Source organism: Myotis davidii, unplaced genomic scaffold (assembly GCF_000327345.1).
Source record: "Myotis davidii unplaced genomic scaffold, ASM32734v1 scaffold732, whole genome shotgun sequence".
NCBI lineage: Eukaryota > Metazoa > Chordata > Mammalia > Chiroptera > Vespertilionidae > Myotis > Myotis davidii.
In genome coordinates this window covers 41,497-53,440 of record NW_006284349.1, presented here as the reverse complement: position 1 = coordinate 53,440, position 11,944 = coordinate 41,497, and the positions used below count along the sequence as shown (strand labels likewise).

The window sequence follows — 11,944 nt, the reverse complement described above, 5'->3', positions numbered from 1 at the left end:
TTGCTAGGGACTTGCCCGGCACTTGCTCTCTACCTCTATTTGTTATCTTACTTCTATCATTGACAGTCCCTCTAGGTTGTGGGCTGCTTGCCTGTGTTCCTGAGAAGCATCTACGGTACCAGTCTATAGAGTGTGTTTTCTTTAGTGAATTACCGGTATGTTTACCGGTAATAAACTTGCACTGTTTTATGTATATGTTTGATTACATACAGCCTTGTGACAGTTTTCCTGCATGTCATAAGCATTTGAATATAAATTAAAATGTTAAAATCAAATCTGATATTGTTTTACCTTTTATTTGGTGTGTGGAAGGTGTGCGGAAGAGGGGGTAGTCTTATACGGCGAGTATATAACAAACTCTGTATTTTGAGTGGAAATGTTAGGGGGTCGTCTTATACGCCCAGTCGTCTTATACGCCGGCAAATACGGTAATAAGATAAGCCTGAAAATTCTGTTAATATGAGAAAGGATTCAAAAGGCTATCGGAGTCATTTCAGAAATTTGGGAGTCAAGTTCAAAGGTTCCCAGTGGTCCAAGATGGGACAATCTGAGTATCAATATGAATATTATAATGAACTGAAACATATAAACTATGTTTTAATGGATTAACTTACAATGACTCTTTAGGAAAGAAAACAACCATTCAATTGGTTACCTTTGGAGGAAAGATACTATGAAATGAACTTTTTGAAAACCTGATAAAAAATACTTATCCAGCTTTTGCTATGTAACTATACTTGAGGATAACAAAATACTTGATGAGGGAAAGTTTATTTGTATAGAAGTCTTTCAGCTAATATAATAAATGTAGAAAAGGACAGGGGAGTGGTTAGAGGTCTGAAGAGAGAAGCTGTGAAATAACCATCATGGAGAGTAAGTGAACTTACAGGAAAACAGTAAGAATGGCAAGTAGCACTAAAGGCTCACTTGAAATTTGTGACCACAGATTTAAAACCAAATCAATCATCACATTTTATGTTACTCTTTTTTAAAAATATATATTTTTATTGATTTCAGAGAGAAAGAGAGAGGGAGGGAGAGAGATAGAAACATCATCGATGAGAGAATCATGGATAGGCTGCTTCCTGCACACCCCCCAGTGGAGATCGAGCCTGTGACCCAGGCATGTGCCCTTGATCGGAATTGAACCCGGGATCCTTCGGTGTGCAGGCCGATGCTCTATCCACTGAGCCAAACTGGCCAGGACTCATGTTATTCTTTAGCCATGTTCAGCTGCTCTGGTGCAGGAATGGACAAGATCAAAGTTTTGGTTTTAACCAGGTTTGGAATTTTGTTATGAAAGTATGATGGAGGGAAAGGAGAAAGGAGTTGAGGACTGTAGTGATTATAATGATGGATTATAGAAAATAAGCAGACTAAGATAAGAAGACAGACTATAAGAGGATGTTTGGACCTTGTGGTAGGGTTTAAATAATTGTTGCAATGGACAAAACAGAGAAAATATGATGCAAAGATAGGAGGCAATAGTAAAAAAAAAATAGGATGCTTGCAATTAGGGTTTAAAGGTGGTACAGTTATTGGTAACAGCAAAGCAAAAGTGGAATAAAGAGATATTTGCAATTAAAAAGCAAGGCATTGGATTGATTTTTGATATAGAGGTCACTAAGAATGGTGAAAGGAGTTCAAGCAGAAGGAAGACAGTGAGTCAGACCCTAAAATCTTCAATGGAAAAGAGGCGGATCACAGATGACTACAAAAAATCAGGGGGTCGAGTTTAATATAGTGAGACGTATTTCAAAGGAGCTGGAAATTTTAGGGAAGAACAGTGGCCCAGAAGGGGCGAGGAGGAAGAAGAGAATTACTTGGGCCTCCCCTTGGCTCTGTGGTATGTGAAGTACCGGAGAAAAAAGAGCCATCACTTAGAGAGCTGCAAAGGAAGCAGCATCCTCAGGGGAGGGCCAGGTGTCAGTGAGAACTCCCCCTGAACAGTATCAGTCAGACCACAACCTCAAGTTCACCACGTAAAACAAAGATTATCTCACTGCCACTGCCATAAAAATAGTTTTGTTTTATTCATATCTAATAAGTTAGTTTTATTTAGCTTCTTTGAAAGATAACATTATAAAATTTTCCATTTTTATTTACCTTCCTGTTGCAATTGAGCCAAAAAAAGTGCAAGGTATGTGTCTGATATTAATTCTGGACCCGTCAAGAGAGAATTCAAGTTGAACCACTGAAAAAAAAAATTGCCATCATTTAAATTAATATACATTATAATTAAGAAGGAAATTTCATGTTACGAATAGATATAACCCAGCTAAGCTTAGTATGACTGCTAGTGGTTCTCAACCTTCCTAATGCCGCAATCCTTTAATAAAGTTCCTCATGTTGTGGTGACCCCAACCATAAAATTATTTTTATTGCTACTTCGTAACTGTAATTTTGCTACTGTTATGAATCATAATGTAAATATCTGATATGCAGGATGTATTTTCAGGGGTCGCGACCCACAGATTGAGAACTGCTAGAAAACAAGTCAAACTGAGATTTAAAAAAAAAAATTATGAAGAGAGAGAGAGAAAGAGGAAGAGGGAGAGGGAGAAAGAGAGAGATAAAGAGAGAGAGAAACATCAATCAGTTGCATCCTGTACCTGCCTTGTCCAGGGGTCAAACCCGCAACCTAGGTATGTGCCCTGACTGGAATCAAACTAGCAACCTTTTGGTGCATAAGATGATGCTCCTACCAACTGAGCCACCAGCCAGGGCTGCATTTGTCTTAAATAAATAATTTTTCTTGTGATACACCTAAACTGTACATGGTTGTCACAAATAAATCTATAATGGAAACTGACATTGTCTTTTAAAATAGCAAATTTCTAACTATCAAGATTGAAACTATGCTACATATCTGCACATGAATGGTGAGTTTCTTCATCAGATCCTGAACCTCTGATACTCTGAACTGTTGAACATTTTAATTGCAAATGGAGTGCAGGATGAGAAAAAATACAAGGAAGCAGGAGAAACATTACCTGTTTTCCTAATTTTCTAACTGTAAACCAGTGTTCTTTATAATTGCATATAAATGATCTTTCATTTCTAGAAAAGGAAAAAAATAAAGACCCAATATTAAGTTGAAGTATTAGAGTTCATAGTCATTTAGTTTGTCTACTGGCAAGTGTTATATAAAACTTATGATAATTTACTAGTAAGATTATGTTTACAGTTTAGTATCACTAATTTTTTTAAAATTATAAACAGAATGAATCTCCACACATTTGGGATGCTATGCAAAATGAAGGCTTCACACATCACTAAAGGATCAGCTCTGTGCCACCACACACCGAGCTGCCAGGCAGGCTGAGAGGGCACATGTTCATGGACATCTCCAAAAGGACAAGTAGGGAATGAAGCAGGGTACATCCAAACAAAAACATTCAAAATATATTTTTCTTAAGAAATTATAACTTTAATAATCAAATTTAGGAAAAGAAACGTAGGAAAAGCAAAATAAATCTTACATGGGATCGATCCCGAGCCTCTGATACTCTGGACTATTGAACAGGATTAGTTCTAAACCCCAAACTTTCAAGGCATTGCTTATAACCTGTTAAAAAAAAAACAGCAAATTCTGATGAGCTAAACCATTCAATTCCAAATGTAATTAGGGAAAGTCATATTAATTGTGCAAACAATTGTACTTCATATATCAATTTCCCTGGAAGGCTATGGTTTTTTTCAAAGTGTGTGTGTATAAGATATTTCACTAAATCTATAAATAACATACAAACATAGCATTTAAAAAGTCTTTTTAACTCTAGTCTCTGGGATATTCCATGGAACCACACAATTCCTAGATAAAACTGCCTCAAAAATCCAGATGTATATTCTTAAAACTAGTCCTCTATATACATACGATAAATTGGACGCTATGGTCCTGCTGCAGAAAAGTTATATTTCAACTCACTACCTGATATGTCAGGAATAGCGATAATTACATGTCTATTAAGATGAGTTCTTTCTAGGGGTTTAAACTGAAGTGTTCATAGATTTTAATCTTCTATTATCATAGGTCTATAATTTTAGGAAAAACAAAAGATAAATCTGGTTATTTCAAACTGTCTAGAAAGAAATAGGAGATTTCTGAAAATTCACTACTAATCCTTCTAGGTAGTTGACAAAGAGGCAAGTGAACCTGGTACTAGCAAACAGAAAGTGAACGAAATGTAGGGGCAAATGTGAATCAGCACCAAGGGCAGCGCCACACACCACAAAGGACAAGCGCTGGCCCCTCAGACTTCCATCCCAGCCCTGTAGGGAAGCACTGAACGGAAATGCTGGTCAATGAGGAGTCCAGGACAGTGCTAGGGGAATGCAAACAAAATTATCTTCAGAAGTAGATCCCTCAGGAGAGGTTCTGAAAGAACTCTGGATGCACCTTCAAGGTGTTAGAAACACAATGAAAGACCCACAGATAAAAGAATCTCACAAGCAATATAGCTTCCTTTGAAGTCTATGGGTGAATATACGTTTAAAAAAAAGAAAAGAAAAAGCCTCGGGCCATAATAAAATAACCCAGTCTCAGTAGGCTGATTAAAAGGGAGACAGTGAGGTGTTGCCTTTTCTCAAATTTACACAAGAGATAGTAAGTTTAAAAGACTGTGACTTATTGGAGTTAAGGTTATTAGTACCCAGATGCAAATTAAATAATCTTTCAAAAAAGCCCTATTCTAAAATGAAGATTCTACAATCCTAATTTTCATATTTACCTACAGAAAAGTCTAATACTCTAAGAGTACAATCTTATACTTTTAGACACAACCCATTGGAGGAACTTCTAAAGGTCATATCATTAGAGTGACTATGAAACGCTGTGAGAAGATGCTTCTATCAACCATACCCTGAGCTTAAATACAGCCAGGGACAAAAACAACACTTAGTACTTGTTGTGACTACTTACTTGAATAGAAAAAAAACCACTATCATCCATATTCCCAGAAGGCTGCTGTTTAATTTGGAAAGGTAGTTGAGGCGGGGATTGAGGGTGGAGAAAGAAGGAAAAACTGTCATTAATAGGCATATTTAAAATAACATTTTGTGCATTCTCATTTACAAAGTCAACAGCAGAGTTATAATTAACAAGTCAGATCCCGATAGGGAGAATAGTTTGTTCTTTTCTAAACAATACCCACATTTTTTTTCTTTTTCTTTTTAATACCCATGTGTGTGTTCTGTTTTTGTTTTTTTCCCAATCCCTCTATACCCTCAAACACCCTCTCCCCCTCATCAGAGCTGTCTGTTTGCTCTCTATGAGTCTGAATACCCACATTTTTTTAAAAACGCAATTTGGCGAGTTTAAAATCAGTACCTGTAAAAACGTGCGATAGTCTTCACTAGTCACTCCACCTTCTGCCATCCTCATCCTCTCTTCTTCATCTAGTTGATGTGCAATAGAAGATAATTCCACAGGGCTAAAATATTCTCCTTGCAATAGATTATTCAAGCAATGCTGAGCACAAAGTGAGCCTTCTTGCTAATATCCAAAAGAAAAAATTCAAATGTGGCTTGATAAACAGATTTGTTCAGAGTCTTTCCTTACGAGAAATTTAATGACTAACTTCTTACCTGTCAAAACTGAACCTTTCTGGCTTTAGACCAGTGGTTCTCAACCTTCCTAATGCCGCGACCCTTTAATACAGTTCCTCATGTTGTGGTGACCCCCAATTTCATTGTTACAAATTGAACATAATTAAAGCATAGTGATTAATCACAAAAACAATATGTAATTATATATGTGTTTTCCGATGGTCTTAGGCGACCCCTGTGAAAGGTTGTTCGACCCCCAAAGGGAGTTGAGAACCACTGCTTTAGACAAACAACACTAACAAAAGGTAAATGCATTTTCATTTAACATTTGTTTTACAATCCTGCCATTAATGAAACCATAATAATTTAGCTCTATAATGAAAAACTTAAGAATGATTTATATTAAACAAACATCTATGAAATACACCAAATCTCATATTTTACTAAAAATTACTCTATAAGCACTTAGCCTCCCTCATTTTCAGTGCCTAAAATAAATCCACTCAAGATTCCAGAGCAAATTACTAATGCTGAAAGGGAATTTTAGTCCCTAGAACATTTGTTCTTTTAACAGGATAATGTCTACTTGATTTCAATGCTTATTCATGTAACTTTCATATCTCAAGAGCTGATACAGGTAAGAACAATCTGTTTGAGTTAATGAGACCTCATGGCTGCAGAGCTGAGGTTTCCTTTGGGAACTCTGAAGGTAAGATACACACAGGGTGGTGCCGTGAGCAAGACTGTCCAAAAGGCATCCCTGGAGCTCACTCTGGACAAGCCAACATGGGGGGCTGCATCCAGCTCAGCTCCCCATGGCATCATGGCTTCGTGTTATGGGCACAGGGGATTACAACTTCCCATGTGCCTTCAGGTGCTGGGCAGATGGCTTTTTTACATGAAAGACAACCCAAGTATGTACCCAGACTGCCTGGCACTGAGAAGACTCATCAGCCCTCTCCCTGAAACAATGTTGCTTTTCCAAGCTTGCCTTTTAAGAAGAGACATTCAAGCCCTGCCTGCATAGCTAAGTGTTTGAGTGTCCCACCTATGAACCAGCGGGTCATGGTTCGATTCCCAGTTAGGGCATATGTCTGGATCGTGGGCTCAATCCCCAAGGCCGCCGGTCAATGATTCTCTATCATTGATGTTTCTATCTCTTTCTCCCTTCCCCTCTGAAATCAATAAAAATCTATGAAGAAGGAGGAGGGGGAGGGAGTGGGGGGAGGGGGAGGGAGAAGAGGAGGAGGAGGAAGAGAGGAGGAGGAGGAGGAGGAGGAGGAGGAGGAGAAGAGGAGACATTGAAGAATAAATGAGATCCCTCCTATGAATCAAGACCAGGGGTTTGCCTCTGTGGGATGATGGCAGCAAGGAAAACACGTTTCTCCTGCTAACTCTGGCCTTCTAAGTTCTCCTTTCCCCAGTAAAGTCTATTCTGTAACCCAGTCTGTCTGTCTGAGCTATGTTACACAATAGATAGTGACCCCAAAGAACAACATCTTACAAGATACATATTCTTCCTGATCAATTAATATTCAAGGAACAAAATTCAGCTGCTGAAAAAGATATAAGGAGCCCTAGCCTGGTGGTTCACTTGGTTGGAGCGACGTCCCATACGTCAAAAGGTTGTGGGTTTGATTCCGTTCAGGGCACATACCTACGTTGTGGGTTCAATCCCCAGTTGAGGGTGTGTACGGGAGGCAACGATTGATGTTTTACACACTGATGTTTCTGTCTCTCTCCCTTCCTCTCTCTAAAAAGAAATCAATAAACATCCTCAGGGTGAGGATTATAAAAAAGATATAAGGAATACATATGTAATGGAATAGGAAAGCAGCATTGAGATAGGGGGCTGAGTTAAATTTATCTTCATAACCTGGTATGGTAGTGAAAGAGCACTTGTCTCCACCTCCTTTTCCTTCTACTGTATTCCTACCACCAGAGAGTAACTCCCACTGAATGCTATAATGCAAACCGAAGAATATACAGATACCTTAGTTATATTCTGCTGAAAAATTACAGGTCAAACAAGCATTCACAAGAGGAAAGCCAAATGGCTAAAACACACAAAAAGGTGCTCAACTCCATTACCATTAGGGAAGTATATACTAAAACCACACTGCATTACTAGTACACTCTCCAAAATGGCTACAATGTTGGAAAGTATTAGAGACATCAAAACTATCATTTGCTACTAGTGAAAGTGTAAGTTATTATAACCACTTTGGAAAACTATTTGTAATACCTACTAAAGCTTATCATTCACATACCCTATGACCTAGCAATTCCACTACTAGGTATAGAATACAAACAAAAGAAATGCCGCCCGGCCTGTGTAGCTCAGTGGTTGAGCATCGAACTATGAACCAGGAAGTCACAGTTTGATTCCCAGTTGGGGCACATACCTGGGGTTGTGGGCTTGATCCCCAGTGTGTGGCATGCAGGAGGCAGCTGACCAATGATTCTCTCTTAACATTGATGTTTCTATCTCTCTTTCCCACTCCCTTTCCTCTGTGAAATCAATAAAAAATATATTTAAAACAACAGAAATGCAAAATTATGTTTGTCAAAAAACATGTACAAGAACGTTCAAAAAAGCACTACTTATTCATATTGGAAACTAGCAAATGCCCATCACAGTATAATGGATTCATTCATTGGTTTATATTCACAAAGGAATGGTACACAACAATGAGAATGAATCAACTACAATTACCTGCAACAATATGGATGAATCTCTCAAATGATGTTAAACAAAAGAAGACAGACTCGAGAGTCTACACTATATGATTCCATTTACAAAAGTTCAAGAACAGGCAAAACTAGTCTACAATGTTAGACTAGTGCAGGGGGTGGAGGCAGGGGTGGAAAAGGCAGGGAAATACATATTTGTTATTCAATCTCAGTATTATTCACACGTATGTTTACTTTGTGAGAATTCATTGAGCTGCACTCTTATGATTTGTGTGCCCCTACATGTATTATATTTAATTTAAAAATTCAAACAACAAAAAAGCCTCTGCTAAGATACAGCTATTGCACACAGCAATAGTTACCTAATATGGTAACCAGACAATGAATTTTCTGGGATCAGTCCTAATGCAAATTTTCCCTCCTGCTGTCATACCTCAGTTTGGGGCTCCTGAACTATGGTGACCATACTTAATACTATATATAGAAACAGTGACATCCAAATATTTGATATAAAAAATGAAAAATAAGCACTTGTCTAAGTAAAACTATATCGCTATTGGAAATAATATCGTTCTGTATTTTTACTATGATTTAATGAGAGAAAATAACACATTGTCCAGCCCAAATTTTAAAAGCACTTTTTTTAAAGTCACAAGATGAATCAAATGCTACAAGGACCAAAAAAATTGTACAGTGGTCCCTCTAAAGATTATGCATCCCCCTCTCCAAAAACTATCCCCAGTCACTTGCTCCTCATCAAGCTTCAGCCAAAGCTGTTAGCTCACTTTGCTATAGTTTAAGTTCAGAGGTACTGAAACTCCATGATTTCAGTCCTAACTTTGCTTTGGGATTAGAGGATAAGCAAACTGCATCTCCAGCTTTACAAAACCACAAAAGGATGAAATCCCTCACTGCCCTCGAAGTCTTCAGGACCAACCCGAAACCAGCTCAAATTCCCAGGGAAATACTGACTTCCGGTGTGCTCCACCCAATCAACCAAGCAGCACTTCATCTCAACCAAGTTATAGCAAGGTCCCCCGCCTCCTAGGTTCACAAACACAAGCATCCCAATAACAGCAAGGCCAGCGCTTCTGCAACACAGAGTGCCAGGGAGCATGCTAAGCACTCACATCTCTGAGGCAGACACTTTACTATCCTCACACCGGAGGAGGAAACTGGATCCCAGAGATAATAAGTAACTTACCCAGATCACACAGGTAGTCAATAAATGGCAAACGCAGGCAGAGTCTTCAAGTCTGTGTTACTACCACTTCCTCGTGCCACTTACGTATTACTAACCCTCAACTACCCTGTCGATGGCTAAGAACCAGTAATCACAAAAGGGCCTATAATCGATGTCACACAGCCAACGCTCAGCATCTTCTCAGCATTTCCACTGGTTTTACATATAATCCCAGCAAGTTTGGTCACCATTCTCAGTTTACGTTACATAAAAGTACCAATTCAGATGGCACAGCGAACTCACCAAGAGCAGCCAGCAATTGAAGTGATAACAAAAATGACAGAAAGCAGGCAACAGAAAATCAAAATCAAAAACAAACAAAAAGCACCCTAACCGGTTTGGCTCAGTGGATAGAGCGTCGGCTTGGGGACTGAGAGGTCCCGGGTTCGATTCCGGTCAAGGGCATGTACCTTGGTTGTGGGCACATCCCCAGTGGGGGGCGTGCAGGAGGCAGCTGATCAATGTTTCTCTCTCATCGATGTTTCTAACTCTCTATCTCTCTCCCTTTCTCTCTGTAAAAAATCAATAAAATATATTAAAAAAAAAAAAGAACCAATAAAATATAAAAACAACAACAGCCGAAACCGGTTTGGCTCAGTGGATAGAGCGTCAGCTTGTGGCCTGAAAGGTCCCAGGTTCGATTCCGGTCAAGGGCATGTACCTTGGTTGTGGGCACATCCCCGGTGGGGAGTGTGCAGGAGGCAGCTGATCGATGTTTCTAACTCTCTCTCTCTCTCCCTTCCTCTCTGTAAAAAATCAATAAAATATGTTTTAAAAAAAGAAAACAAACAAACAAACAAAAAGCAGTTAGTGGTCATTTCATATTAGAGTTAACTCTCGCTCTTGAGCCATTTAATATTAGGACAAACTCCTGCTCTTGAGCCAAATTCAACCTGCACCAGTAGCTAAGAATGGTTTTTATATTTTCAGATGGTTAGGAAAACACACATAAACAAGAATCTATGACCTGCAAAGCCTAAAATATGTACAGAAAAATTGTTTAGACACACAGCACCATTATATCTTAGATGCTCCAAGAACTCAATGTGTTCAAATATTTATTGAGCACCTACTATGTGCCAAGCACTCTCTTAGGTACTGGGGATGTAACAGGCAAACTTGTTGAGTTTACATTTTGACTTAATAAAGGACCTTCAAAGTGACAACTCTAAATATGAGGAAACCAAGATTCCAAGGGGAAGTCCTTGCAGATCCCTACATGCACAGCTTCCTTAGAGCCAGAGTTGGGTTTCTGGCTCTCTGAACCCAGGACCTAGCAAGGGTTAAATATATGGGTCTGGAAAATGGCATATTAAGTTCATATATTCTGAGAAGAGACTGTGATGAGACTAACAACGGGCCTTATGATTATAGGTGCTTCCCATACTCTTGAAATATGCCTGAAAAACTTTAATTCAAGAGCCTTAATTTGCTACGTACATATGTTTATAAAGGTAAATATATTCCTGAAATATCTTCAAGCTGATAATTGAGAGTGACTTCATTCATGTAAATAGATTTTCATTAGGCTATTGCTCCACTCCTTTTGATCCCATGGTTTAGTAGTTACCTTCACTGAAATCAATCTAAAATAGGTAGCAGTCTGTATTTTTAAAATATGCATTGCACAAGTCTCAAGAATCTTCCATGTTGAGACATAGAGGGTTCTCCCTATCCAATCTCCTATAGCCAATCAACGAAATTTCTATTGCCCAAGTTTCATAAATCATGTCAAACAAGTCAAGATTAATATCTATACCACTGAGTCCTTCCTCCCCATACATAAAAATTAGTCTATTCTAGTGCCAAAACTTCTCTTTATTGAAAAGAAAAGCACCCTAGCCGGTTTGGCTCAGTGGATAGAGTATGAGCCTGCGGACTGAAGGGTCCCCGGGGGTTCAATTCCAGTCAAGGGCACATGCCCAGGTTGTGGGCTCGATCCCAAGTAGGGCCTGTGCAGGAGGCAGCCAATCCATGATTCTCTCTCACCACTGATGTTTCTCTCTCTCTCTCTCTCTCCCTTCCTCTGTGAAATAAATAAAAAATATGTATTTTAAAAAGGAAAGCATTCCATTTAACAACTTTAGATTTGTGCTGTTGCCTCCTTAGTCTTTATTTGATGGTGGTGTGCGTGTGAACCTTTTTAAATGGATAAATGATCATTTACATTTTGTTAAAAAGTTATTTAACAAAACAAAGACTCTTTTCTCCTACTCATTAAAAGCCTCACCAGCAACCCCTTCAAAACTTGAAACTCTTACGAAACAAAATATCATGTGCCCAAGTTATCCCGAGCAAGGTTTCACGCAAACCGAAATAGCGAGCTAATTGCATGTGGGAGAAGACGGGTTTCTCCGCATGCCACAAAGCAGCATCTTTTCAAGCTCCTGGTCATCGAAGAATCAAAACAAACCAGGCTAGGACCACAACACTACTATTCCAGTCCACCCCCACCCCATC

At 38.9% G+C, this 11,944-nt stretch overlaps 1 protein-coding gene across 4 annotated transcripts in view; it reads right to left on the bottom strand.

Annotated features, from left to right (window-relative positions):
• ATXN3 (ataxin 3) overlaps nucleotides 1–5,581 on the bottom strand; it is a 27,024-nt gene extending 21,443 nt beyond the window's left edge. For 2 of the 4 annotated variants that reach the window (XM_006754709.2, XM_015571346.1), the window contains exons 1-5: nucleotides 5,330–5,525; nucleotides 4,922–4,966; nucleotides 3,483–3,568; nucleotides 2,994–3,060; nucleotides 2,107–2,194 (exon numbers count right to left, since the gene is read on the bottom strand). In XM_006754709.2, the coding sequence (XP_006754772.1) occupies nucleotides 2,107–2,194; nucleotides 2,994–3,060; nucleotides 3,483–3,568; nucleotides 4,922–4,966; nucleotides 5,330–5,383 (340 nt within the window). In that variant the 5' untranslated portion in view covers nucleotides 5,384–5,525. Of the gene's footprint in view, nucleotides 1–2,106; nucleotides 2,195–2,993; nucleotides 3,061–3,482; nucleotides 3,569–4,921; nucleotides 4,967–5,329 lie in introns of those variants that run through there. The other 2 variants (XM_015571339.1, XM_015571349.1) reach the window with 2 other exon arrangements.
• Between the last annotated feature and the right edge of the window lie 6,363 nt (nucleotides 5,582–11,944).